Raw genomic sequence first — 26,419 nt, forward strand, 5'->3', positions numbered from 1 at the left:
TATTTTAGAGACAAATAAATCCCAACATATTGGAAAGGCTTACTGACTTTCCGCCATGAAGCTGAAATCTCCATCTAGTGACAGGCACACCTGGAGTCCCTAATTTGGGCGCCTTCCCTTCTGCTTGTCTCCCATATGTGCCAAGTCCTGCTTTCTACATGCTAATTTTATTTCACACGCATCCTCCTCTATCCACCACCTCTGTCTTATCCCAGGCCACCATTAGACAGATGCACCTCCTCATTGGTCAGACTTCACGCCTCACTGAGCCAATCTGCACACAGCCTCAGCGCATTCTTCACCAGGCAGGGAGTGAGTCCCCAGGATGCTCCCCTGCTCAGAATCCAGCAAGGCATCCTTTCTTTTGGGGGTAAAGTTCACACCCTAATGTAGCACAGCCTGGCCCCTGTTTCCTTCCCATGCTGCTTCTTCCTAGGTAACCATCCTCTCTCTGATCTGATTAGCCCCAGGCACCCCTCGGGTCTGAGCCCAAAGGTGAATTCTACTGGGAACACTTCTCTCAGAAGACCAGATGACAGGTTCCCCCAAATGTCCCCATGGCATTTCACAATGATGACTTGCCCCATCCTGTGCCACCCATGCTGGTATTCTTGGCTGGGTCCAGTAGACTGTGGGTACCACAGGACAAAACTCGAGTGTTGTGTTCCCACGGTCTCCCCAGGCCTTGCCTGGCACCAAGTGGATATTGCCCATCTGGAGTAGGGATAGTGTGTCCATGTGCATGCATTTAGGATAAATTCACAGGAACCCTGCCTTCTGCAGGGGAGATTCTTCTTCCTCAGTCTGATCTGCCCTCATCTAGCTATCTGCTTGATGCTCCGTATCAGCAACAAATACTCTGGACCAACATCTCTGACAATTGAGTCCCAATACCAGGGTGGCCTCAAGCATCTTCATCCCCTGCTTAAAGCCTATATCAGAGTGAATCTAAAATCGGACCTTACTTTTAGAGAACAGGAAGATAAGGAGACAGGGTCATATCTATGCAGTTGATCCCTCCTCGGTGGGTAAGATATTGGGCCAAAGGGTTTATTTGCTTATTTATTCATTCTCATGTTTATTCATTCACTTATTTATTTATCATGGTGCTAGGGGTCAAAGCCAGGGCCTTGCACATTCTAAGCAAGGTCTTTGCCACTGAGCTGAATCAACAGCCCTGGGCTGAATATTAGATAGGCATCATTTCACCCAGTTGCCACCACAGTTCTATGAGTGGTGTTCCTAGCCTCACTTTACTGGTGAGGAAACAGACTCCAAGAGACTAAACTACTTGTCTTGGGTTCTCTGGTCAATCAATGGCCTATCCATGACTTGAACCCAACCTCAGCCTCCCCACAAACATCCTCAACTCTAGTCCAGAAAGACCACTATAGAGAGAGCAAATCAAACAGAAAGAGAGACATTTTTATAATCTCTTAGCTCTTCCCAGAAAAAGTATTGCAGCTCTCACCCTAGCACCTGCTCCTCCCCTTTCCTAGGAAAGGAGAGGGGACAGCTTCCATGTGTCCTTTCTTCTTGGCAGGATACTGTCATGAGAAAGAGAAGGAGGCCAAGGGTAAGACCAGCCCACAGAGGCACCTTCAGTGACAATTGAGGGCCAGCAGGGTGTGAGGCTGGTGGGTAGAGTCAGCCACCCTCAGCCCAGTCTCTTCCCCACCATCCACACAATCCTCTGATGGGATCACTGGTGCTGGGAAATGGGATTAGTTAGGAAGCCCTTTGAACTTGCAGATGGGTAGGGATCTCCAAAACTCATCCATCTATTTATGTCCCCTCCTTGGCAGTTCCCTGCGGTGGTAACATCACCTCTTCCAATGGCACTGTGTACTCCCCGGGTTACCCCAGTCCATACTCCAGCTCCCAGGACTGTGTCTGGATGATCACTGTGCCCATTGGTCATGGTGTCCGCCTCAACCTCAGCCTGCTACAGACAGAGCCCTCCGGAGACTTCATCACCATCTGGTAGGGCCAGGCGCCATGTTGACAACCAATTAGACAGGAGCATTAGCAGGCTCTGTGGTTGAAGTTTCAGTTAGTCACTCTAATACTTCAAAGGGAGAGCAATGAGAGGAACCCAGCATGGGTTCCTCATAGGGACCAGTGAAAGTGGCAAAGGGATGTGAATGGCAGTGGGCATGGATAATGAGGCGTTCCTCAGTGTTTCCAGAATTCAAACCAACATTCTACATGTACCATAGATAAGCTACCAAGATTAATGGTAGTAGTAGAATTTTATGAAGTCTCTCTGGTCATCTCATGCTGAGCCAGTGCTGCACTAATTGAGTGTTCTATGTCCATGCTATCCAACATGGTAGCCACTAGACATGTGTGCCAATGAGTGCTTGGTCAATGTGGTAGCCACTAGACCCATGTGCTCCTGAGCATCTGGATGTAAATAGAGTGACTAGGGAGCTTATTTTAAAATTTATTTAATTTTCATGAACTTAAGTATAAATAGCCACACATGGCTAGTGGATACTAAACTGGAGAGTTCAGCATTGATTTATGAAGAGATGTATAATATAACAAGTTAATTTTAAAATGAAAATACAGGTTATTTATGAATAAATGAAGTTTCCTAGATGGTATTTTTTCCAAACCACTGAATCTTTGAAGAAAGAGATAGTATAATTTTTAAATTCCTTTGTTTAGAGCTTAGTACCTTTTGGGGAATCATCAGGAGATAGTGGGATTCTTTTCCAAAACTCCCAGTAATTGTAAAAGATAATTGTAACCAGTCTGTCCTGAGTTAATTTCTAGCTAAATTTTCAAGCAATTGCTAAGAAAAGAGAGGAGGGACTAGATAGGTTCTGGTGAAAAAATCCTGCATCCAGAAAGGCAATGTGGTTACATCTCTTTGGGGAAAAGAAAGTGGAACTGACCTGGATAACAGTATGAGGTTCTACACCAGTTCCTCAGCCCTGGCCCAGGGCTGCTCAGACTGAGGACTGCAGTTAGACTCTCAGCCCTGCTCTGTGGCACCTATGTTGCCCCTGGAGTCCATTTAAGGGATTGGGCTGGTGAAGAATCAGGTGAATAGGAATCCATGTGAGCTTCACTGATTCTATCAACTCCACTGGGAGATAGAGTTGGGAGGGTTTGGAGAGAGGTGTTTAGGACATTGGAGAAAGAGCAGTGGGTGCAAGAAGAGTCATAGTCACCTACTCCTGGTCTCTCTTAAGGCCACTGATGGCACCAGGGAGAGCAGGCAGCCAGCATGACTGGTGACATGCTAGGACCTTCTTTCCTACATGCAGGGATGGGCCTCAGCAGACATCTCCACAGCTAGGAGTCTTCACCCGGAGCTTGGCCAAGAAAACAGTGCACAGTTCAACCAACCAGGTCCTGCTCAAGTTCCACCATGATGCAGCCTTGGGTGGGATCTTTGCCATCGCCTTCTCTGGTCAGTACGAATCTTGTCCTGGTGGGAAGGGCAGGCTCTCAAGACTGGACTTGACTTCTGACTCCACCATTTGCTAGCTGTGTGACTTTGAGTGAGTGTTATGGTTTCTCTAAGTCTCAGAGTCCCCAGAGTCATGAGAGGGAAGTGGACTAGCCTGTGTGTGAGCTCCCAGCACAGGACTCCGTCAGCTGACCTGTCCATTCACCTGTGCCCAGCTTCTCCCTTAGCACCTTCTAGAAGGTAGTCCCCCTCCATAGGGATCTGAAGCTTCTGCTAACTCTCAAGGGATGCTGTGATTTCATGCACCAAAACAGTGATTTCAAGTAGGATGAGCATGAACAGTTCAGGGGGGTTTGCCCTTGCTGGAGGCTCATTCTCTTCTAGGAATCCAAAGTTAGTTCTGAACCTGGATATTTTTCATGTTGTTATAGCAGATGCTGCTTTAGAAAAAAAAAATCATAGAAAGTTCTCCATGGGCTTGAGCTGCTCTATGGAATAATGTCCTTGTTCACAATTTACAGAGCATTACATATATTTGAATTGGAAATCAGGAAAAGTGGATTTCATTCCTGGCTCCACTGGGTGGAGGGGGTGTATGTGACTGTGTGACCCTTCTACAGGAAAGATGTTTCTTCACTTATGCCATGCATGGTTTGGACCTTTTGGCCTCTAAGGTTATAGAGACATTTAAAGCAGATATTATCATTTCCATTTTCCAAAGGAAGAAATGAGAGCAAAGGAAGTTTCCAGAACATGCCCAGAATGTGCAGATAGAACTGGCAACAACACCCAGGTCTTTCTATTCTGTAGTATCAGCTCTGGTGTGGCTGTTGGGTGTGAGTGCATTTATAGAAACTTGAACACATTCAGCCTTTAACCCATGGAAGAGGCAGCTATAGAAAACCAGAGACGAACAGAAACAATAATGTAAAGATGACGGGCAGCTCCAGCCACCATCCTAGGAGCTGTGGCCCAGAATAAGTGTGACCCAGAGACAAGACTCTGCCCTCTGGGTTGGTCTCAGTACCCACACCCCTCCTGTTGAACACACCTCTTCCCCCCAAAAAATGGGACTCACACTTTCAAGTGATTTCATTTCAACTCTGTCACTGCTCCCTAGAGAAACTGTGGACTCCAGAGTCACAGGCTTGGTTTCAAATGCTGGCCTTGCCACATATAGGCTGTGAGACCTTGGGTCTCTCAGTTTACCTTTCAAGGCCTCAGTTTCATTAGCCTCCAAATGGGAATAATATCAGCACTAACCGCACAGGGTTATGTTATATAATGCATAGAAATCTTACTCAACAAATGGCAATGTCCAATTTCTGTCACCATGACTAAATACCTGAAGTAAACTATTTATTTAAATGAGCAAAAGTTTATTTTCACTCATGGTTTCAGGGGTTCCAGTATGGCTGCTTGGTCCCCTTGCTTTGGTCCTGTGATGAGGCAGGGAGTATGCAGAGGAGCAAGGCTGCTCACCTCACAACAGCTGGGAAGCAGGGGGGCGGGAGAAGAGGGCCTGGGGCCCCAGTGTCCCCAAGTGAGGCATGTCCTTCATGACCTCACTTCCCTGCACAGGGTTCTACCACTGTCCAGTAATGTCACAGGCTGGTGACCAAGCCTTCAGCACATGGCCTGTGGGAGACATTTCAGATCAAAATTGTAGCAGCAGTAGCCATAAGAGTCACCTTCGTCATGGTTATTATTATGATATTATGAGGGCAGGGGAGGTGTTGCCTTGGTGCTAGGCCAGATCTCTCATTCCTACCTGTGCCAGGACCCAGGGAAGGAGGCCCAGCCCAGCCCCAGGCCATCCTTGTTCCCCACTTCTCCAAGCAAGTCCTCATGAAGGGCACGTCCTTCAGGGTGAATCCTGGGCACTGGGCCTTTCTGTGTCTCAAAAGAGACAAGTAGCCCTTGCAGTCATCTGAATGCTTATGTCCCCCTAAAATTCATAGGTAGAAATCTTAACCTCCAAGGAGATGGTGTCAGGAGAGGTCTTTGGGAGTGATTCGATCACAAGGGCAAAGCTTTCATGAAGGGATCAGTGCCCTTCTGAAGAGGCCCCGGGTGCTCATTGACTCCTTCCCCATGTCAGGACTCAGTGAGTGGACCTGGGCCAGGGAGCAAGCCCTCACCTGACACTGAAGTTGCCAAGCCTTGATCTCAGGTCTCCCAGGATCCAGAGCTGTGAGAAGTGGATTCCTATTGTCCATAAGCCACTCAGGCTATGGTAACTTGTTACACCATCCCAAACAGACTAGATGGCCCTTAAGCGCCAGCTTAGACCTCACTTCCCTCCACTAGGTTCCACCAAGGCCTCGTTGACCAGAGGAACAGGCAAGGGCACTACAACATACGTGTTATTTCCATTATATAAATGGAAACATTCTATAAATGTCTGTTAGATCTGTTGCTACAACAAAATGCCTCAGATTGGCTAATGCAGAAAGAAAAGAGGTTTATTTATCTCACAGTTTTGGAGGCTCATAGTCCAAGATCAGGCAGCCCCATAGGTTCAGCCTCTGGTGAGGGCCTTGTAGTAGATGGCATCATAAGGGTGGGAATGTGTGCGGAAGAGATCACATGGAGAAACAGGAAACCAGAAAGATCAAGGAGCCAGGCTTACTGTTTTTGTAACCCACTCTCACAAAGACTAACCAGGATGCCAAGGTAACTACATCCAAGGCAGGACTTCCAATGACACAATAATCTCCCATTAGTTCCTAATTCTTCAAGGTGCCACTACCTCTCAAAATCACCACACTGGTGACCAAGTTTCTTGCATACCTTTGGAAGGCAAACCACAGCAAATATTCTTCTGTGGCTTGATTTTTTTCACTTAAAAAAATCAAGTTTATGAAATTCATGCTGATGTGTATACTTGCTCTTAGCTCATTTTCAATGCCATATAGTATTCCATCACACAAAAATGCAATTGTTCATCTAATTTATTGTTAATGAACATTTAGGTTCTTTTATTTCAAGCAATATGAACATTGTTGTCCATTTCTTCTTATGAAGGTTGCACACGTTCATCAGAGTTTCTCTAGAGAACAAGCCTTCCCAGTGTCATAACATTGTGAGCATGCATATGTGTGCAATTTCACTAGGTGACGAGATGTCATACAGAGTGGTCATAACAATTTATTCCTAGCAAGTCAGGAAGTGTTCCCATTTCTCTGCACCCTTGCAGACACTGAGTTTTATCAGACCTTTACATTTTTAGCAATCTGGTAGATTCATGAAATGACATTTCACTTTTACGTTAATGATAAGGTTGAGCATCCTTTCATATCTTCATGGACTGTCTCATTCTGTAAAATGCCTGCTTCCATTGAGCTTCCTTCCTCTATAGAGAGACAGCAATCAAGTAAGTGGACAAATCAAATCTTTTCAATTTGCAATAAGGGCTATAAAAGAAATGCATAAGAGGCTAAGACAGCAAGTAACATAGAGTGGAACTCTACTCCGTGTAGAATAATTGTACAGACTAAGAGGTAGTGTTTGAGACAAGAACTAAAGGAAAAGAAAAAATTAGACCTGCAAAAAGTTGAGAGTGGGAGTCGGGTGGGACAGAGAAAGTCCGCCTTCCTACAGGCTAACATCAGCCCTAAGTAACTTTCTTTTTCTATTATGATCAATAAGCAGAGAAAGAAAATACCTTCAAGAAACCTATGAAAAGATTCTATGATTGTTTTTAAAAGGAGAAAATAGGGTTTAAATTGCAGAGAAATTTTTCCTTGAAAAGATATATTGTTTAGGAAATAGTAAATTTTAGAAAGTATCTGCTTCTGCTTTTACATAGGAATCTAGATCCCATGGACTCTAAATAAAAGGTAGGATGTTGAGACAACAGGCAGAGATGAGAAGAGAGTTCTGGCTGAGGGGTCAATATAAGAGGAACTAAGTCCTTTCCCTTCCTGAACAATTTAGTACTAAGGCCCCTGCATGGAAGAGGCAAAATAGATGTCCACTCCTGTCAAGGAATGGGAACCTTTGTGACCCAGGCCACAAGAGGGAGAAGGAAGTCCACCCCACGGGGCTACCTGGCATCTGAAACTAAAGCCTATGAGACACAAGCTGGCATCTGTACAAGGAGGGAGCTGGCCTGGGGTGTCAGAGCTCAGAGCAAGATGAGCAGCATCCATGTAGGGTTTTAGAGATAAAGCAGACTAGCAAGGGGAGTCAGAGCCCAAGTGGGTGAGGGGCAGAGTGACAGTAAAATGAGACCTTGATTCCAGTTAATATGTTAAGGATAATAGAAGGCAGGCTTCTCACTATCAGAAAAGAGACTTAGAAACACAGGAAGAGCAAAACTTAAGATAAGGGTATATCCTATCTTTGAATTGGAGATATCAGTGTGAATTTACAGTGTTCAGTACTCAGAGGGGTGTGTGTGTGTGTGTGTGTGTGTGTGCGCGCGTGCGCGCACACGCGCGCACATGCATTTGTGCCTACACATACTCCTTAGCTCTTTCCACTGAGAGGGCTTCAGAGCTCTGTCTCCCCAATAACAATGAGCACATCAAGCACCAGATCCTGGTTCCTTGCTGCAGTCTGGCTGGGCACAAAATAACCGAGCCGCCACGAAGAACTTGTAGGTTCAAAACAGGAACTCCTTTATTGCCCTAACTCCCCCGAACACCACACACGCGCCTTTCCAGGAAACACCACCAACCGGAAATCCCTCCTCCAGCACTTCCCCAACCAACACGAACTCTCCAGGAATCCCCACGAGAACTCCAAAGTAGCAGGCCGAGGTGGACTGCAGGGGTCTAATATACAATTGAATACACAGCTTAACATAACCATCATCATCACAGTGGCTCGCTGGCATCACCTCTCAACCACTCCCTTCTGGCAAAAATGCCATGTGTCATTGGCTGTGGCTCTCAGCAGTTTCTAAGTAGCACTTTTCAGTAAGATGGACCAGGGCTCCTTGAAGACATGGCTCATCCCAAGGCTGAGGCAGAGAAATACAAAATGAGCCAGAAGCATCTGATGGCAGAAAATAAGGAAATGCCCAAGGAAAGATGGAGACATGTCAAAAGAACATAGACATTGGCTTGAAGGAACTCCTGCTGACCACACCAGGGATACTGTGAACATCAAAGGCATTGGTAATGGTAACAAATTGCCACCTGTTGAATAACAGGACACTACATCTAGCCACACAGACATCAGTGAATGCATTCCAAGTTTTATGAGAATGGATCATTTGCACGGTTTCAAGCTTCTTCCTTTAAAATAACTACAATCTGTGTTAGAATCGCTTTTGGGTAGAGAAGCCTAGAAGTGCCACTGTGATCATGCAATCCTGGTTGGCATCGTCAGTGGTGGGACAAGACATCAGACCCTGGATGAGAAAATGCAATTGAGAAGAACCCGCCGTGACTCCCATGATGGTCCAGTCAAAGACGCACAGTCCGAGTCTAATCAAGAGGAAGCATCAGACAAACCTAAACTAGGAGCATGCTAAAATTCACTGTGAATATTCAGCAAACTTGGAAAAGACATGAAGGTCAAGGGAAGACTTCAGAACTGAACTGGACTAAAGGAAACCAAAGAGACATGACATCTAGCACAGCACAACTCTGAGCTGGATCTTTCCACTATTTGAGACTTTACTGGGGCCAGCAGAGAGACTTGCATGAGATGGAAGGATTTGAGGGCAGTGATGTATCATATTCATTTCCAGATTTTGATCGTTATTTTGTGTTTATGTGGGAGAATGCGCTTGTTTGTAGGAAATACACACTAAAAAATTCCAGGGTTATGAGGCATCGTGATAGTTGCTTTCATTCAAACATTTCATGGAATGAAAGGTTTTTGTAGTATGGTTCCAACTTTTCCTATACCTTTGTGACCATTTCAGGTTAAAATTTGTTAATTGACAGGGGAGCTAGATAACAAGAAATAAGGTTGAAAAGAAATGCAATAGCACATTTTAAATCAGCACAGGAATTAGCTAGGAGAACCTGCATTGTAGAAAAACATTTCAGAAAAGTGGAGAACAAACTCAAAAATGTCTATAGGAGGAGGGAGGAGGACAGAGACTTGAACTTGATTGGGAAAAGATGGTGAACAGGAGAGCCAGTGAACAAAGATCCTGCATAAGGATGGAAAAAAATATATAAAGGAAAGAGCCAAATGAATGGAATAGAAATAAATAAATAAATAAACTTTCCTGAGATGAAGGAAGATCTGTATAGGTAGAGTGAATAGTGGACCATATAGCAGAAGAAATCAAAAATAGCCAGGCAATATTTTCAAATTCTAAGGATGGAGAGTAGGAGAAATCTACTAGAATCCAGGCTGAGAAAGTTACCATAAGGGAACCAAATCCAGGCAATTCTCAGACCAATATTTGGCATTGGGTTGCAGAAAATAAAAGACACGCTTCTGTAGATGTGTAAGGGGGGGAAACGTTGGGGCTCCATGCGTGAAGGGAGGAAGCAGTCACCTGTTGGGATGTGGGAGCTTAATGACAGTACTACCCTAGTCTCAATCTGAACAGTCCCTCAAGGACATACTCACCCAAGGGGGGATGAGCCAAGAACTCAAAACAAAGAACACACATTAGCTGGATATGGTGGTGCTCACCTGTAATCCCTGAGGCAGGAGGATCACAAGTTCAAAGCCAGCCTCAGCAAAAGTGAGGCGCTAAGCAACTCAGTGAGACCCTGTCTCTAAATAAAATACAAAATAGGGCTGGGGATGTGGCTCAGTGGCCAGTCCAGCATACCCATGCCTGAAGAAGGGCAAGCAGAAAAAGACACAAGAAAGAATACCGTGTTCACTGGACTCAATGGCCACTGCTGAGTGGACAGCTGCTCACATAAAGCAAGGACCCCACCTGCCTTCCAGTGACCATGTTAACAGTACTAGGATCTGACTAGCCCAAATCAGTGCCTCACCACCAAGGAGGAGGAGAAGGGTGGGCATAAAACGAAACAAAGGAGTCAGCCTTGCCTGTCCCCCACCATTGATGTAATAGTGTGTATTGGGGGGTTTGGGATGGAGATGTCTATGAAAGACTGATGGTCGTACACCAAAATGCCAAGAGTATTATACCTAGATGGGGGGACTGGGGGAATTTTTGTTTTGTTTCCTTCTGGCCTTCCATAAACTTCCTGCATGGAACAGAAATTTGTAATTTAAATAATAATAATAATTTTAAAAATGCAATGGGAAATCACTCCCAATCCAAATAATAACCACAGACTGTAACATACCCAGGCTGTGTTTAAGTGGAGATTATTTTTTAGTGATTTTTTTTTCTGGAAAAGTTAAGCATACCTTAGAAGTTTTAAAGGTAAGTATGAGGCTAAGAATGGAAGATACCAACTTTAAGAAAAAAACTATTAAGGAAAATGATAGTTGTCTAAATTTTTTAAAAAAAAAATGATACTTCTACAATCAGAAGAGTGCCATAAATAAAATTCAGCAAATGACAAGCTGTGAAAATAGAGTTAAGAGGCTAAGGTCAATCTTGAATATCCAGATTTCTCCAAATTTGTAAGAAAAAAAGGAGCAAAAGACAAATAGAATGATATTGGCCAAATTACATTGTTATTTTGTACATTATGTGCATGTACAAATATGTAATCCCATCAGTATGTGTGACTATAAGGCACCATTTAAAAAATGTGAGAAAGCCAGGCACAGTGGTGCACACCTATAATCCCAGTGACTCCAGAGGCTGGGGCAGGAAGATTGCAAGTTTAAATCCAGCCTCAGCAACTTAGCAAGGCCCTCGGTAACTTAGGGAGACCCTGTCTCAAAAAATAATAGGGGTTGAGGATGTTGCTCAGTGGTTAAGCCCCTCTGGGTTCAATCCCTGGTGCAAAAAAAGAAAAAAGGCTGGTGGCGGGGGGCAGGGGTGGATATGAATAGATAGTTTAAAAGAAAAAATGCAAATAGCCTATTAGTGTATGAAAAGTGTTTAACCTATTAGTTATCAGATGCCAATTAAAAGAAAATAAGTTCTGGTTTTTTGTCACATTGACAAAGATTGAAATGAATGACTGTCTCCCGGTGGGCTCAGAGTCCTGGGTGGGTAGGGACTATTGCTTGTTATCCTTGTATTCTTGGCACAGGACCTGACCCAAGGTGAGCCCTCGATAGGTCACCACACGGTGAATTGGACAAAAGAAAAACGACAGCCCTCAGTGTTGGACAGACTGTCATCTCTTGATATGTCAGTTGGAACAATTTTCCTGGAGAGTTAACTGGAAGCACTCCTCAAGAGCAAACGCGGTCCTCCTGGTTTCTGTTAAATCAAGATTATACAAGCTCAGCTACCTCAAGAGCGCCTCTTGAGCTTTAATACCTACACTCCATAAAGCTCACATATCTCTCAGTGTGACACTCTTCAGCCAACACAACTGTATAAAAATTTAAAGTGAGGTCCCCCAAACATAATAGGACATTTTAAATAAAACCATACATAGGGAACATCCCAAATTACTTCCCAGCTGCAGTTGGTAAAATGACAGCATGCCACGTGAGCATCTGGAAAGAAGCTCAGATTCCACAGTGGAGTGGAGTGAGAAGTGTCACAGGAGCGGTTCGTCGCCATGGTCCTCTACCACCGCACACCCGTCCCGAACACATCCCCACCGTGGCTTTCATGTTCTAGCCCTTGTTTCTGCTCCGAGTTTTATATCATGAAACTCCTAAAGTCTTAAAGCTCAGCAATTTTGCAGGATGCACTGAATGTTTATGGTTCAGGACACAAAGTATGTGTGAGACTGTGCACCAAGACCCTGGTCTAGTACAGCCATTTAATAGTTGGTACCTCCTTCCAAATAGTTGGGTGCCCAGGAAGTGATGTTTTAAGTGTTTGGATTCTAACAAATGGCTGTGGGATTTTATGGTATTTTTCTTTCTTTTTGGATTTTGATGTACAATGCATTATGTTTTTCCATGTAAAATATCGGGAAAAGGAATCCTAGTTAACATCTGATTCCTGGGAATACATTCTTGGCATTCAACAGGAGATGCTGCACTTTTAAAAGGCCATGCATTTTAATCAGTCCTAGTTTCTAAAAAAAATCATTTTAAAAAAAATTCTTGTGTGCAGGATTTCATCACAGTTTTTTTAAATTGCAAAACTTTGAAAACCTAAGTGGTTAACATTAGAAATCTGTGCTACAAATTCTAGTAAATCCATATGATTAAATCCTGTGATGTCATTTCCATCATATTTTTGAAGAAATTTCATTATATGGGAAAATTCTTATAATGCAATGGTACTTGGCAAAGATGAGCACAAAGTATATAACATATGCAAATGTGGTAAGAGAAAAATAGCTATAGATGCAGAGAACAAATACTCCAAGTTCTTAGGGTTAAAGGTAACTGATACCTCAGAGAAGAAAATGCATGGGTTTAATTTTCTTCATACTGTTTTCATAGAAAAATCTCAGCTTTTTAAAAATTCACAATGTATTACATTTATATCGTTTTTAAAACCCCTATTTTTAAAAAACATAGCAGGGGTGGAGGTAATTTTGGAAATAATAACAGCAGTGGCAGCTAACACTTAGATAGCACTTAACTATGTGCCAGGGGATGAAAGCCGAGTTGGGAGCCCACAGTGGCCTCTGCCTGGGGAATGCCACCCTGCACCTTAGTGCCATCCAGCCTCTGCCCTGAGGGGAAGACTCAGGATGTCCACTGAGGTCAGCCACGTTGGGGAATGCCACCCTGCACCTTAGTGCCATCCAGCCTCTGCCCTGAGGGGAAGACTCAGGATGTCCACTGAGGTCAGCACGTTGTCCAGTGCTCACAGCAGCCACACTCAGGACATAGAGTGGTGGAAAGAATATGGGACTTGGGAGCAGCCACATCTGGATTCCAGCCCTGCTAATGCCACTTAATACCTTCATGACCTTGGGGAGGGAACTTCACCTTTCTGAATTTCACCTGCTCACAGGTAAAGCAGGAACCCCTCACAGGGGATCAGCCACATGAGACTTAGGGGGCTCAGCACACAGAAGCATCAAAGAGAAGAAGCATCATAGAGAAGGTGCTCAGCAATACCCCCCTCCCTCAGTACTGAGGACCATCGCTGGCTGCTGCTTTATTACTAATTATGAAAGATGGTTCCTGGTGTTTGCACCCAAAACATATCAAGAAAATAAAAAGCATAACAGAAGATAAGCAAAATAGTAGTTGGCTAAATATGCCCCGGGTACAGATAAATACTCATTTTAATAAATATCTACCGTGTGCATGAGCAAGGCCTGAGAAAGTGAGGAATTGAGCAGATGAATGACTGACTGTGTGTCCCAGTGACACTTTTGCCTGACTCAGATTCTTTCCTCTTTTCAGCTTATCCACTCACCAAGTGCCCACCTCCCACCATCCTCCCCAATGCTGAAGTTGTCACTGAGAATGAAGAATTCAACATAGGTAGGTACCTCCTTCCAAATAGCAAGGACCGCAAGCCATGGCTGGAGGGAGGGGCAGGCAGCAGGGCTCAGCTCTTTCTCCTGTCTAGGGAGAGAAAAGCAAGAGCCCTGAGCAAGAGGGTTGACAGTCTGTCAATGGAGTTTGCATCCAAAATACCCTCCCTCTTCCTTTTTGCCATGCCCGGGAAGAGGAGCCAGGAAAGTGGTTTTCCTCTGTGATTCATTATTTTGAGAAATAAATCCCTGTAAGACAGTGTGGATTTCTTAGAATATGAAGATATCCATGTCTCCGGCCAGGCTGAGCCGTGAGAGGGAAGCAGGGGTTACCTGGGCCCTGGATTAGAGTTGAGCCAGTTGTTGAAGTCTGACAGCAGTGACCCCCCATGGATTGCTTGCTTGGAAGTGGACTCAAGGTGCTAAGGGGTTCCCAACAGCACTGTCCAACTGCTCCAGAGCATCCCCATGTTGGTCTCTCTTGGCAGGTGACATCGTTCGCTACAGGTGTCTTCCTGGCTTTACCTTAGTGGGGAATGAAATCCTGACCTGCAAACTTGGAACCTCCCTGCAGTTTGAGGGCCCGCCCCCAATATGTGAAGGTAATTGCATCGAACCTCATCTATTGGGCCTGGAGTTCCTCCCAAACCAAACCCTGGCTTCACTCCTCTCTCGAGTCCCAATTCTTAGCTCAACTGTCCCTCCTCGTAAGTTAGAGGCCATGTGGTAAATGCTGGTGAGTGAGCGAATGAGGAATGAGTCCCCACCCTGGTCTGAGGTCTGGGCTGTGAACTGGCCACAGTGGCCACATTTATTTCTGTCTTCCCTTTTCCTTGCCTGAGCATTCCCTGGAATTGCATACTGAGCTTTGGAAGGAGAACATTCTGGGTCCTTAGGGAGAGCGGGGCTCACCCCCAAATCTTGCCCGGCTGGAGTATAAATGTGCTCAAGGTCCTGTGTGCTGACAGGGGACCCCTAGTCCACAGTTGTCTTCAGCCAATGTGGTGCCTTGACAGCAGGTGAATTCCCTCCTCCTCGACTCCCAACACAGACCCCAAACAACCCTCCCCCCCCAGGCATCTGACCCAGGGCAAGGCACCTCCCTGTCCTGTGTATAAGGTTCTCTTCCCTGAAATGAGGATGACGACTGCCCTCAGGCCCTGGGGCTGCTGTGAGGAGTGAAATGGGATCCTCATGTGAACCACTTCAGAAAAATGCCAGGCATATCGTGATGGCTCCATGTCACTGCTATTATTACAACACGTACTACTGCTGCTTCCTGGGCTATTGCTACAACAAACGCTTAGTAGCCTGTGGAGAAACAGGCCAGCCTCTCCTCCACCCCATGGGAAGCAAGGCAGAAAGAACCTGCAGCGGGGGTTGTTAGTGAGTTAGTGTTAGGAGCCATGAGCCACAGAATTGGGCTCCAGGACATGGAGAAATTCACTGCCTCTTTATTTCAGTTGAGCCAACGCTCCTGCATGCCAAACAGCTCAAACAGTCATGCTCAGTCCCTGGCTTTCCTGCAGGACTGTGTCATTCTTGCCCTTGTAGACTTTCTTTGAACAATAGCTTCATTGAGATATAATTCACACATGATGCAATTCACTCATTTCACGTGTCCAAGTCAATACTCTAGTTCATTCAGAATTTTGTAGCCATCGCTGTGAGCAATCTTTATCACTCCAACAAGAAAGACCACATGCCCATTTGCAGGCACTATTTCCTTCTAACTCCTCAGTTCTAGACAAACACCAATCTGGTTTCTGTCTCCATGTATTTGCTTAGTCTAGCTATTTTATATTTTAAAAAATCATACAATATCTGGTCTTTTGTGACTGGCTTCTTTCACTCAGTGTTGTATTTTCAAGTTTCATTCCTACTATAGTGTGTATCGCTATTACCTTTTTTGTTGCCAAATAATATTCCATTGAATGGATATACCACATTTTGTTTAGCCATTCATCAGTTGATGAACATTTGGGTTGACTCTACTTTTGGGCAATTGTGAATAATGTTGCTATGACATTCATGAATCTGTTTTTGTATGGAGAATATGTCTTAATTTCAATTAGATATATACCTAGAAGTGAAATTACTGGGCCTATGAAAACTCCCTGTCTAGCCATTTGAGGAGCTACCAGTCTGCTTTCCAAGGTGACTAAACCATTTTACATTCCCAACAACTGTGTTTGAGGCTTCCAACTTCTCCATACCCTTGCCAACACATATTATTATTTCTCTTTTAATTCTTTCCATTCCAGTGAATAGAAACTGTTATCTTATTGTGGTCTTCATTTGCATTTCCCCAAGGGCTAATGATTTTGAACATCTTCTCATGTGCTTATTATATATCTTCTTTGGAGGAATGTTCATTCAGCTTCTTTACCATTTTCAAAATTAGGTTGTCTTTTTATTATTGAGTGGTCATAGTTTTGTGTATTCTTGATAGAAACCTCCCATATGTTATTTGAAAAAAAAAAAACATTCATGGGTTGTCTTCTCACTTTCTTTTTCCTTTTTCTTTTTCTCTTTGGGCACTAGAGATTGAGCCCAGAGGTGCTTTAGCATTGAGCCACATCCTCAGCCCTTTTATGTTTTATTTTAAGAAAGGGTCTTGCTAAGTTGCTGAGTACCTTGCTGAGTTCCTGAGACTGTCCTCAAACTTGCAATCCTCCTGCCTCAGCCTCCCAGACTTCTTGCTTTCTTGATGGCCTTCTTTGAAGCAAAATCATTTTAATTTGATGATGTCTGATTTATATATCTTTCTTGGGTTTGTTATGCTTTTGGTATCATTTTTAAGGAATTCTTGCCTAGTCTATGCTTTCTTCTAAGAATTTATAGCTAAGCCCTTGCATTTAGATCTTGGATCCATTTTTATTTAATTTTTGTATATGGCCAAGGTACGGGTCCAACTTCTCTTTTTTTGCATGTAGAGATCCATCTGTCCTGGTACCGTTTACTAAAAATGGGGTGAGTCCTTCAACTTTGTTCTTCCTTTTCAATATTATTTTGGTTTTCCTGAGTCTTTTGAATGCCTATGAATTTTAGGATCAGATTGTCAACATCTGCAAAGAACCCAGATTTGATTTTTGGTAGGGATGAACTTGAATCTGCACATCAGTCTGGGAAGTACTGCCGTGTTAAAAACATGGTCTTCCCGCCATGCATATGGGATGTCTCTTCTTTCCACAACTTCCTCTGCTCTTTGGCTTATGCCACTCACTACTGCATCTAACACCCTTTCCAATAAAGTCTCAGTTCTGTGACTAGGATCAAGCATTTTGTTATAGTCCCAGCAGCATGCCTCTGGCTATGGAAACATTAAAGAGTTGGTGAAGACTGTTAATCTAAGAACATCTCAGAGCAATTCCAACATTAAGAATAAAGTCACGGGGCTAGTGTGGTGGCTCAGTGGTAGAGCGCTTGCATAGCATGTATGAGACACTGGGTTCGATCCTCAGCACAACATAGATAAGTAAGTAAGTAAGTAAATAAATAAATAAAGGTATTGTGCCCATCTACAACTAACAAAATACTTTTAAAAAAGAATAAAGTTATAACTAGAGATACATAACAAAAATTCCAAGAAGTACATAGAAAATACTAGCCTCTAGAAGCTAGAATAACAAAATTAATATCAGAAAAATAGAGTTTAAGTCAGAAAGCATTAAAAAGAACAAGAAAGGATATTTCATAACAATAAACATAATCTATCAAGAATATATACTGGTCATAAATAGTACCTACCATAGTATATGAAGGAAAAACTGACAGAATTACAGGAGAAATTCACAAGTAAGAGATTTTTAATATACCTCTTTCTCTGCACCAAAAGAAAAGTAGCTACATACAATATTTTAAAAATATATTTAGATAAATAGGCTTTTATTGCATAAAAATTATACCAAAATTCAAAGGCTTTAAACAGTGGCCATTTATTTTCTATAAAAGATGCAATTTAAATATAAAAACCTTAGATAGTTTAGAAGAAAAAAAGAAAGATATGACATAAAAAATGTTTAACATAGGAAAAAAAATAAATTTACAAAGGATATTACCAAAAATAGATATATTTTAGTAATGCCAAAATAATTAATTCCATTTAAAAAGACATGTACATCTGTATGCAGATATTAAAAGAGCTTCAAAATTCACAAAGAAAAATCCCATGCAACTAAATATGAAAAAAGTAAAAGCAAACTAAAGAACAAGAGAGGTATTCACAACACATATTTTCTCTTAAAAGACTTGTATCTACAGGAGTCTGAGGCAAGAGGATTGCAAGTTCAAGGGCAGCCTAGGCAGCTTAGTGAGACCCCCATCTCAAACTAAAAAATATAAAGGGATCAAGAAGTAGGTCAGTGGTAGAACATTCCTGGATTTAATCCCTAGTGCAAAAAAAAAAAAAACCTTATAACCAGACCAAATAAGAATTTTTCTAACTCAGTCCAGTAATATATAGACAAGAGAACTGAATACATATATTACAAAATAAGATGTATAAATGGCCAATAAGCACATGAAAAATTGTTCAACATAAGTAGTCATCAAGGAAATGAAAATTGAAGCCATCAGTTATACAAATTATACAAATACTTATCCTATTGCATAATTTAAAATTATACAGTTACTTAAACTATTGTTATTTACTCAAGCTAATTAAAACCTAGATCCACCAAAAACTTACATGAGTTATTTAATAACACACAACAGGAAACAACTCAAATGTTCCTCAATAGGAGAATGAATAAACAAATTGCCCTAAGATCATACAGGTGAATGATACTGAACAGTAAAAATTAAAAAGCGTTGATATGCAAAACAGCATGGCTGAGTCTTATAAATATTGTGTTTAACAAAAGAAGTCAATGCAAAAATAATCCTTGTATGATTCCAATTGTGTAAAATTCTAGAACAGGCAAAATAATTTATGACTATAAAAATAACACCAGTGATTTCCTGGAGAGTGAGGCAGGTCACACTGATTGCAAAGGGATATGAAGGAACTTCGTAGGTTAATGGAAATAAATATATTTTGATTGTTGTAGTAGTTACATGGGTGTGTATATTTTCTAAGAGTCAATGACTGGTGTACCTAAAATCTGCATATTTTATTGTGCATAAATTATATCTCAAATTTTTGCATTTTAAAAAGATAGTGAATTATAAAACAGAAAAACTTCCTGACTGATAAATAAGTAAAAAAGATGTACTTGAAATAGAAAGCAGCAAAACTCAAATTATTAGATAACCTAATCAAAAACAAAGGGAGACAGCAGGAATATGCAATAAATAAGTAAATACATAAGTAAATAAATAAATCATTATTTATTTATTTATTTATTTATTTAGCAGACTATGATCATTGAAGTAAGAAAACATTTTTTATATCATGAGGCGACTTTTCACAAATCTATGCCAATAAACTTTAAAACCTAGATGACATGAATTATTTTCTAGGAAAGTACAATTTTCTAAATTGACCCCAATGAAGATAGAAAGTTTACAGTTTTCAAATTCTTTAAAAGAAATAGAGAAAATTATCAGAAGAAAGCCCACCAAAGAAGACAAAAGTAGCTGGTTTCATTGAATACTACTAAATGTTCAGAGACAGGGTAATCTCAAGCATACCTTAGAAACACTCCTGCATAAATCTGAAAAGTTGACACAAAAAAGAGAACCTATGGACCAATCTCAGTTGAGAGAACATCCATTTGCATTTTTAAGTGGGGATGTAAAAACCGTGGGAAGCAGGACTGGTAGAGGCCAGAGTGGACCAGATCCCCTTAATTTAAATATCACCTCACCTCAGTAGCCAGTGCAGGTCAGGTTAGTAAGGTCAGGAGCTTTGCAAAAGTCAGGTGGGTCTCCATCTAGAAGCCATTTACTTTCCTCTTCCTCTTACCAAATGAAAAAGAAACTCTCCCTGGAAAAGCTAGTGTCTGTCAATGCCACTTGGAAGGAATCCTGAATGAGTTATGTGAAACTCATTTGGGACCACAGCAAACCCCTGCATGTGAGCCCATCCCCAGAGATGATCAGCAAGCCCCTCATCTGTGAAGGCAGGGGATGAAGGAAATGGTGAGATGGGTAGAGAGCTACAGTCTCCTTCCCAGGGTTACTTCTTGGCCTTCCTTTCCCAGAAGCTCCCTTTTATCTATGTTGCAGAATCCAGCACACTCAGGAAGCCTGGCTAACAGCACATCTACAGCAAAACACCAGTTCTTCCTGATACTTGTACCACTGTCAAGGGCACCAAAGAAATTGATTTATTCCATAGAACTTTGCTTTGGAGTCCCCAAACCAAGCAAATGGAACTTGATTCCATGGATCCCACATAATTTGTTCCTTGCTGTTGTGACACTCCCTGTGCCCCAGGACAGAGCAGCTCCTCATACCTGGGGTGTGCAAGGCCCTTCTGAACCAGCATCTTCCCACCCTTCACTGTGACATGAGAAAACCCAATTCTCCTCTAACTCCTCCATTCTTAAGGTCCATATTGAATGTCTTACTTAGGGTGGCATTTTTTTCTTCAGATGTGTTAATACTGCCACTTAGCCAGTCCAAGTGTTGCTGAACCCTTTCTGCTCTTGATGCAATCACACCATCATCATCATCATCGTCATCATCTTTATCACCATCACCATCACTATTGTCACCACCATCACCATCACATCACCACCACCATCACCGACCACCACCATCGTCACCATCACCATCATCACATCACCACCACCATCACCACCACATCACCATCACCATCATCACTACCATCACCATCATCACTACCATCACCATCACCACCACCATCACCACCACCATCACCATTCACCATCACATCACCATCACCACCACCATCACCACCACCACCACCATCACCATCACCATCTCTATGATTTGTTGAAGCACTATGTTGTGTACTGTACGTATAGTGTCTCATAACAAATAATATTTTATATAATACAATGGTCCTGGGAGGTAAGTCATATCTCTTGAGTGGGAGATGGAGAAGCCATCACACAAAGTGGAAAGAATTTGTTGACGACCACACAGGTTGCTAGGGCATTTGGCCCAAACTTTCATGGACTTACCTGCACCCTATACTATCTTTGTATAAACTTAACCCATCCTAGAGATCAACTCTTTTGAGTTTGGGGTTCCTTACTGCTGACTCTACGTTTGCACCATCCCTACCTACTCCAAAGCCAGGTAGCAATGCCCACATCTAAGCTAGGAAGTGATTCCCAGCAACTGGCAAGGCCCAAGTCCCAGCAATACTGTAGTGTTGACACAGTGTCCAAGGTCACCTGATGTCATGGAGCAGTATAATGCCAGGTGTGGGTCTTGTTTGTGCTCAAGTACTGATTTTCCAATGGTTGTCTTTTGCACCAGGAAAAAGCAAATGTGTTGGTCCCCATTCCATCTTCACCCCATTTACTTGGTGTTTCTTTTTTTCCTCCAAGTGCACTGCCCGACAAACGAGCTTCTGACAGACTCCACGGGTGTGATCCTGAGCCAGAGCTACCCTGGAAGCTACCCCCAGTTCCAGACCTGCTCTTGGCTGGTGAGAGTGGAGCCCGAGTACAACATCTCCCTCACGGTGGAATACTTCCTCAGTGAGAAGCAGTATGATGAGTTTGAGATCTTCGACGGTGAGTCAGGCCAATGCTGTGTACCTCTCTACTAACAGAAGGCTTCAGGTCTCTGAGAGTCTGTGCTGCAGTTTTCCTGGCCCCATGTGCTACCTTGCTCTACACAGAAACCCAAGACTCTGGGATCTGATGGGCTGTGTGGCTGCTGGACCTGTTACAGAGCCCCTTCCTACTCTAGTCCCCACTCAAAGCAAGCACACTTGATTGTCAGCCAGTAAATTGGGTCATTCAATACCTTACTCCCAGGTAAAGACCTTGCTGCTTCCAAAACACAAAGAAGTCTACACTGAACTGCTTCTTTGGTCATGGGAGGGGAAAGGTGCAGTCATTTGCTCTTCTTATCCCAGAAGGAATAATATCTCAGCAAGCCCCAAACCACTGCACCCTCAAAATTTCACTGCAGACCTTTTAGGATTTATATCTTACTCTGTGGAGCATGAGTCTTGCAAAGGCATCTCCACTAATTGTCACTAATGCCTCATCAGATCCGATTAATATGATGCCCTCAATATAGTGAACCAATATGCTAAATTCTACAGGATGTCCAGATGGCCCCCAGTCCTTCATACTCTATTTTGACGAAATGCAGGAGAATTAATACTGCTGCCTGCTTCATGTGGATACAGGTTGATTCTGATCCTCCTTTCTGATGGGTATGGAAAAGAACGCATTGCCAGATCCATGTAACCAAGACTATGTTAATCTGCTCTGACGAAGATACAACATCTGGCGCAGCTGTTCCAACTAGGTTACTCCTTGGTTATGTTTAGACTGTGAGGTAGAACTGGGCCAGGACTCCATTTATTACCAACTTCAATCTAAATAGTACAGTCATGATAGGCTCTGAATCTTCAGGAATCAGCCTCATTCACACCTTGTATCCAAAGACTTTAAGATATTTAGACATTCTCATTTCTACAATATTCAGTTATTGGAGTATACAGTGGTAGGGCTTTGTGGGGAAGGAATAGAGAAATAACTATTATATACAATTGGCACTATTTTGCAGGGTCCTTTTTCATAGGGACTCAGTTTCTCCTTTAGCAGAAATGTTCTGGAATGGGAGATGCAACCTGGCCTGGTGGTCTGCAAACTGTACAAGGGATTGAGAATGTCCAATGTGGGCAGCTTTCCTTGCCCACTGGTTATCTAGTCATCATCTGCTTTGCTCATACATCTCTATCCTTTTTTGGCTGCCCATTGTCTTGCCCTTAGGAATCCCATGTTCTATGGGCCATCTCCATAGACCCTCTGATCAGGCCCTCCCAAGGCCATTCTAACCTTGGTACTCATTTTAGTAATTTCTCCAACTTTGCTTCAGGCTGTTCACTGATCCCACTTGGCCTATATATCCTAGGATTTCTGCACCAGTCACGGTAGAGAGAGGGGGTCTTATAAGTTAGACTACAGAAGCAGTGATGTTAGCTTGCTTAGCTTGCTTTGTTCCCCATATGACCAGCATCCAAAGAAGCAGCTGTCCTGGGGTACATACAAAAAAAGCAGCTTTCTACACCTAACACTAACTTGTCCCCATTCCCAAACATTCATGAGAGAAATTCTGTGTCCTTCAAGTTGCCACTATCTAGACATCCGGGCCTGGGGCCTGCTCTCTGTGATCCCTTGACTTTGCCAAGTTCATAGGAAGTTAAAGTGGTGTTCCAGGGACATGGTGTCGTACTGTCCTCCTTTTCCTTAAGGATATTGCAGCCTATAATCATGTGTCCTTCTCAACCTAGGTTCCTCAGGACAAAGTCCTCTGTTGAAAGCCCTCAGTGGGAATTACTCTGCTCCTCTGATTGTCACCAGCTCAAGCAACTCTGTGTACCTGCGCTGGTCATCTGACCACGCCTACAATCGAAAGGGCTTTAAGATTCGGTATTCAGGTGAGTAACCCATCAGGGCTCCTGAGAAAGACCAGGGCCTCTGAGCCCCTTCAGTCATTCACCCAAAACACCCAAATAAGCTGGGATCCAGCTCCTCAGCAAGGTGGTGGGTACCTCATGGGGACTGGGCAGCCTCTCCCTGTCTAAATCTCCCCCACCGGGGAGTGGCACAGAGGCAGAATCCTGTTGCCTCTTTCTCTAGTCCTTGCCCCACTTTCAGTCTCTTCCCATCTTCTCATAGTGCCAGCCTGTATCTCTAGGATAAGTTAGGGCTCAGTTCCTGCCAGCTATCATACCAGAGCCCATGATGCCCAAGGGGGCTCCTGTCCCTCCTTTAAAAGCCTCCCTTTAGAAATTTAGGAAACATTAGTAAAATTCCTCAACCAAAAACCCTACAATGGATCTCTCTCTGGTAAAGGTCACACAAGCAGCAAGAACGGGCTGTATTCCGAGGCCAGGAGCGTCTCCTCTGCTCTGCAAGCCCCGTCTTTTTGATTCCTATTGCTTTTTTATTTTTTATTTTTTTAGTCAACACATAAACCTTTACGTATCTATGGGTACAGTGAGACATAGATATATCTGTATATGTATATTACGTATATGCCACACTGTACCCCTAGATGTGTAAAAGTATATAGTGATCACACTAGGGCAGTTAGCAAGTCTGTCACTCGAAACATCTACCACTTATGTTGAAAATAATTAAAAACCTTTATCTCGCTATTTTGAAATATACAATTTATTTTTGACGAGGGTCACCCTACTGTGTTGCTGAGTACTATAGGATTTATTCCTCGTCTAATTGTATTTCTGTACCTGAGAACCGACCTCTTTCTGTCCCCTCTGCCGGCTCTCCTTCCCAGGCTCTGGCAACCCCTATTCTACTCTCTATCTCTGTGAAATCAGCCTTTTTAGCTTGTTCATATGAGTGGGAACATGCAGTACTGTCTCTCTGTACCTGGCTTATTTCACTTAACAGAATGTCCTCCAGTTCCATCCACATGGCCCCAGGTGGCAGGGTTTCATTCTCTTTTATGACAAGCCACATCTTATAGGCAGAGTCAGATCAAAGGCCAAGCCACACAAACAGCTGATTCAGGAACACAGAACTATCCCTGGGCATGTAATGAGATGGAGAAAACCAAATCTACCCACACTGCCATTACTGACTTGTTGGAAGAGAACTTGCCAAGCTGCTTGATACCCACTCGGAAGGGTGGTGGGCCCCCTGACTGCTGGCTGGGCCCAGCAAGCTTGGAGGGGGGAATTGAATTACTTAAGGCCATGGGGAATTCCACCATGCCCAGTGCCCCTCAGCATACTCCAAACAAGTGTGGGACACATTTCTGAAGTATATTGTTAGGGAGGGACATCAAATTCTCAAGTTCTGCCTTTCGTATTGCTTGTCTTTCTTGATTCATGTCTTGCTTGGGCCTCCTACTTACAAGACCAGCCCAAACTTAGAGGGCCCACTAGAGCAGTTCTAAAGAACCCTGGAGTATGGCCTCCAGGGAGAGACAACCAGATAAAGCTGCAGGGAGCCTGGGAGGAGATAGATCTTTACTACCTCGGGGTCCAGTTTCCACGTTCTCTCCTTTCCCTGATGTACACCCTGGGGTGGGGAATCATGACCACCCCAGGATCAGCCACCAGCTCTTCTATTACAGTCTAGCTCTAGGATTATTTACCAAGGCACTGAACTGCTTCCGGCCTCAGTTTCCTCTTGATGAAAAAGAAACCTCTAGGTGCCTCTCAGGGAAGAACGAGACTCAGTTCTCTCCAGGCCTATGACTTGGGACAGTTCAGCTACTCAGTCTAAAGGGAAATCAGCATTTCCTACCTTTGTTGATAAATTGGGAACTAAAAACTATTAAGGAGTTGCCCTATTCTTGATGTTCAGAGACTCATCCGTTTGGGAGCAGTGATCCAGGTGTACATACAGAAGATATGCCACCTAGAAAGGGGGCTGATTACATTTGCAACAACAATTAGTACTTAATAATTACAATATAGTAGACATGTTTAATTTGCATGTGTCTTTCACTGTGACTAAGTGTATTTTATAACATGTCCCTGAGTGAGGGGGACTCATAGATACAATATATGCAGGACAGAAGGGACAAAGAGAGGAAGGACACTCATGATATGGTGTGGAGATATTTAAACCACCAGTTCTGTTCACAGAGGAGTGTGATCCCAGACAAGAAGAGGCCAGAGACTGGTGCCCTCTTCCCTCATCCCTGTTGGCCTGGGAGACCCAACCAAGGACTCCTCAGGCAAACAAAGGGGCACATGCCACTTGTCCTGAAGTCATCCCTCTTTCACAGCCTCCCGGGATGGGCCTGCAGGTCCCTGGCAGGGCTTGTCATGTGAGTTTTCAGGCTGGGATGCTTTCCTGTTTCTTTCACTGCTGTCTCCTGAGCACTTAGAACAGACGTTGGCATGCAAATGGACATGCTAAATCTTTGTGTTGGACAAATGGATAAAACACTGAAGCCATATGTCGAGGGGACATGTCGGGGAATTTATGTCCTGGATTCCCGGGTCCCCTACATAGCAGAAAAAAAAAAGGAGAGCAATCATTAATGGAGCACTCAGCGCCCTGCACTGTGCTGGCAGCTTTATATACATGGTGTTTTTTAAATTGTCCACAGACCTGAGGTGGATATGTGTAGATCCCAACTTCCAGGGGAGGACACTAGTGCTAAACAAGTTTCAGTGGTTTGTCCCAAGTCACGGGCTTGGAGAGGTTAGAAGCTGAGGCCCTGCAGTCTCACCTTTCAGGAGCCAATCTCACTGGGTTGCACTTTCCAAGCATGCCAGGGAGCCTGATCCGGGCCATGCATCCAGGGCTGCCCTCAGGCCTCAAAGAGGACCCAGTTCTTCATGGAGCGGTTTTTTAAATTCTCCTTTATTCTGCTTTTGCTTTTAAACTGGCTTTTTTCTTTTTCCCAATATCAACCACTCAGACCTTCCTAAATAGCAGAGGACACGACACGGCAGTGGCCAAGATAAAGAAACGGGGGACGGGGGTGGGGG

At 43.4% G+C, this 26,419-nt stretch overlaps 1 protein-coding gene across 3 annotated transcripts in view; it reads left to right on the top strand.

Moving 5' to 3' along the window:
* The window catches only part of Csmd2 (CUB and Sushi multiple domains 2), a 546,044-nt gene that overhangs the window by 468,595 nt on the left and 51,030 nt on the right, over positions 1-26,419 (top strand). For all 3 annotated transcript variants that reach the window (XM_048815794.1, XM_015485297.2, XM_048815793.1), the window contains 6 exons: positions 1,806-1,983; positions 3,279-3,424; positions 13,769-13,849; positions 14,331-14,444; positions 21,309-21,497; positions 23,234-23,380. In XM_048815794.1, coding sequence (XP_048671751.1) covers positions 1,806-1,983; positions 3,279-3,424; positions 13,769-13,849; positions 14,331-14,444; positions 21,309-21,497; positions 23,234-23,380 — 855 coding nt within the window. The remainder of the gene's footprint in view (positions 1-1,805; positions 1,984-3,278; positions 3,425-13,768; positions 13,850-14,330; positions 14,445-21,308; positions 21,498-23,233; positions 23,381-26,419) is intronic.

This window comes from Marmota marmota, unplaced genomic scaffold (assembly GCF_001458135.2).
Source record: "Marmota marmota marmota unplaced genomic scaffold, marMar, whole genome shotgun sequence".
NCBI classification, from domain to species: Eukaryota; Metazoa; Chordata; class Mammalia; order Rodentia; family Sciuridae; genus Marmota; species Marmota marmota.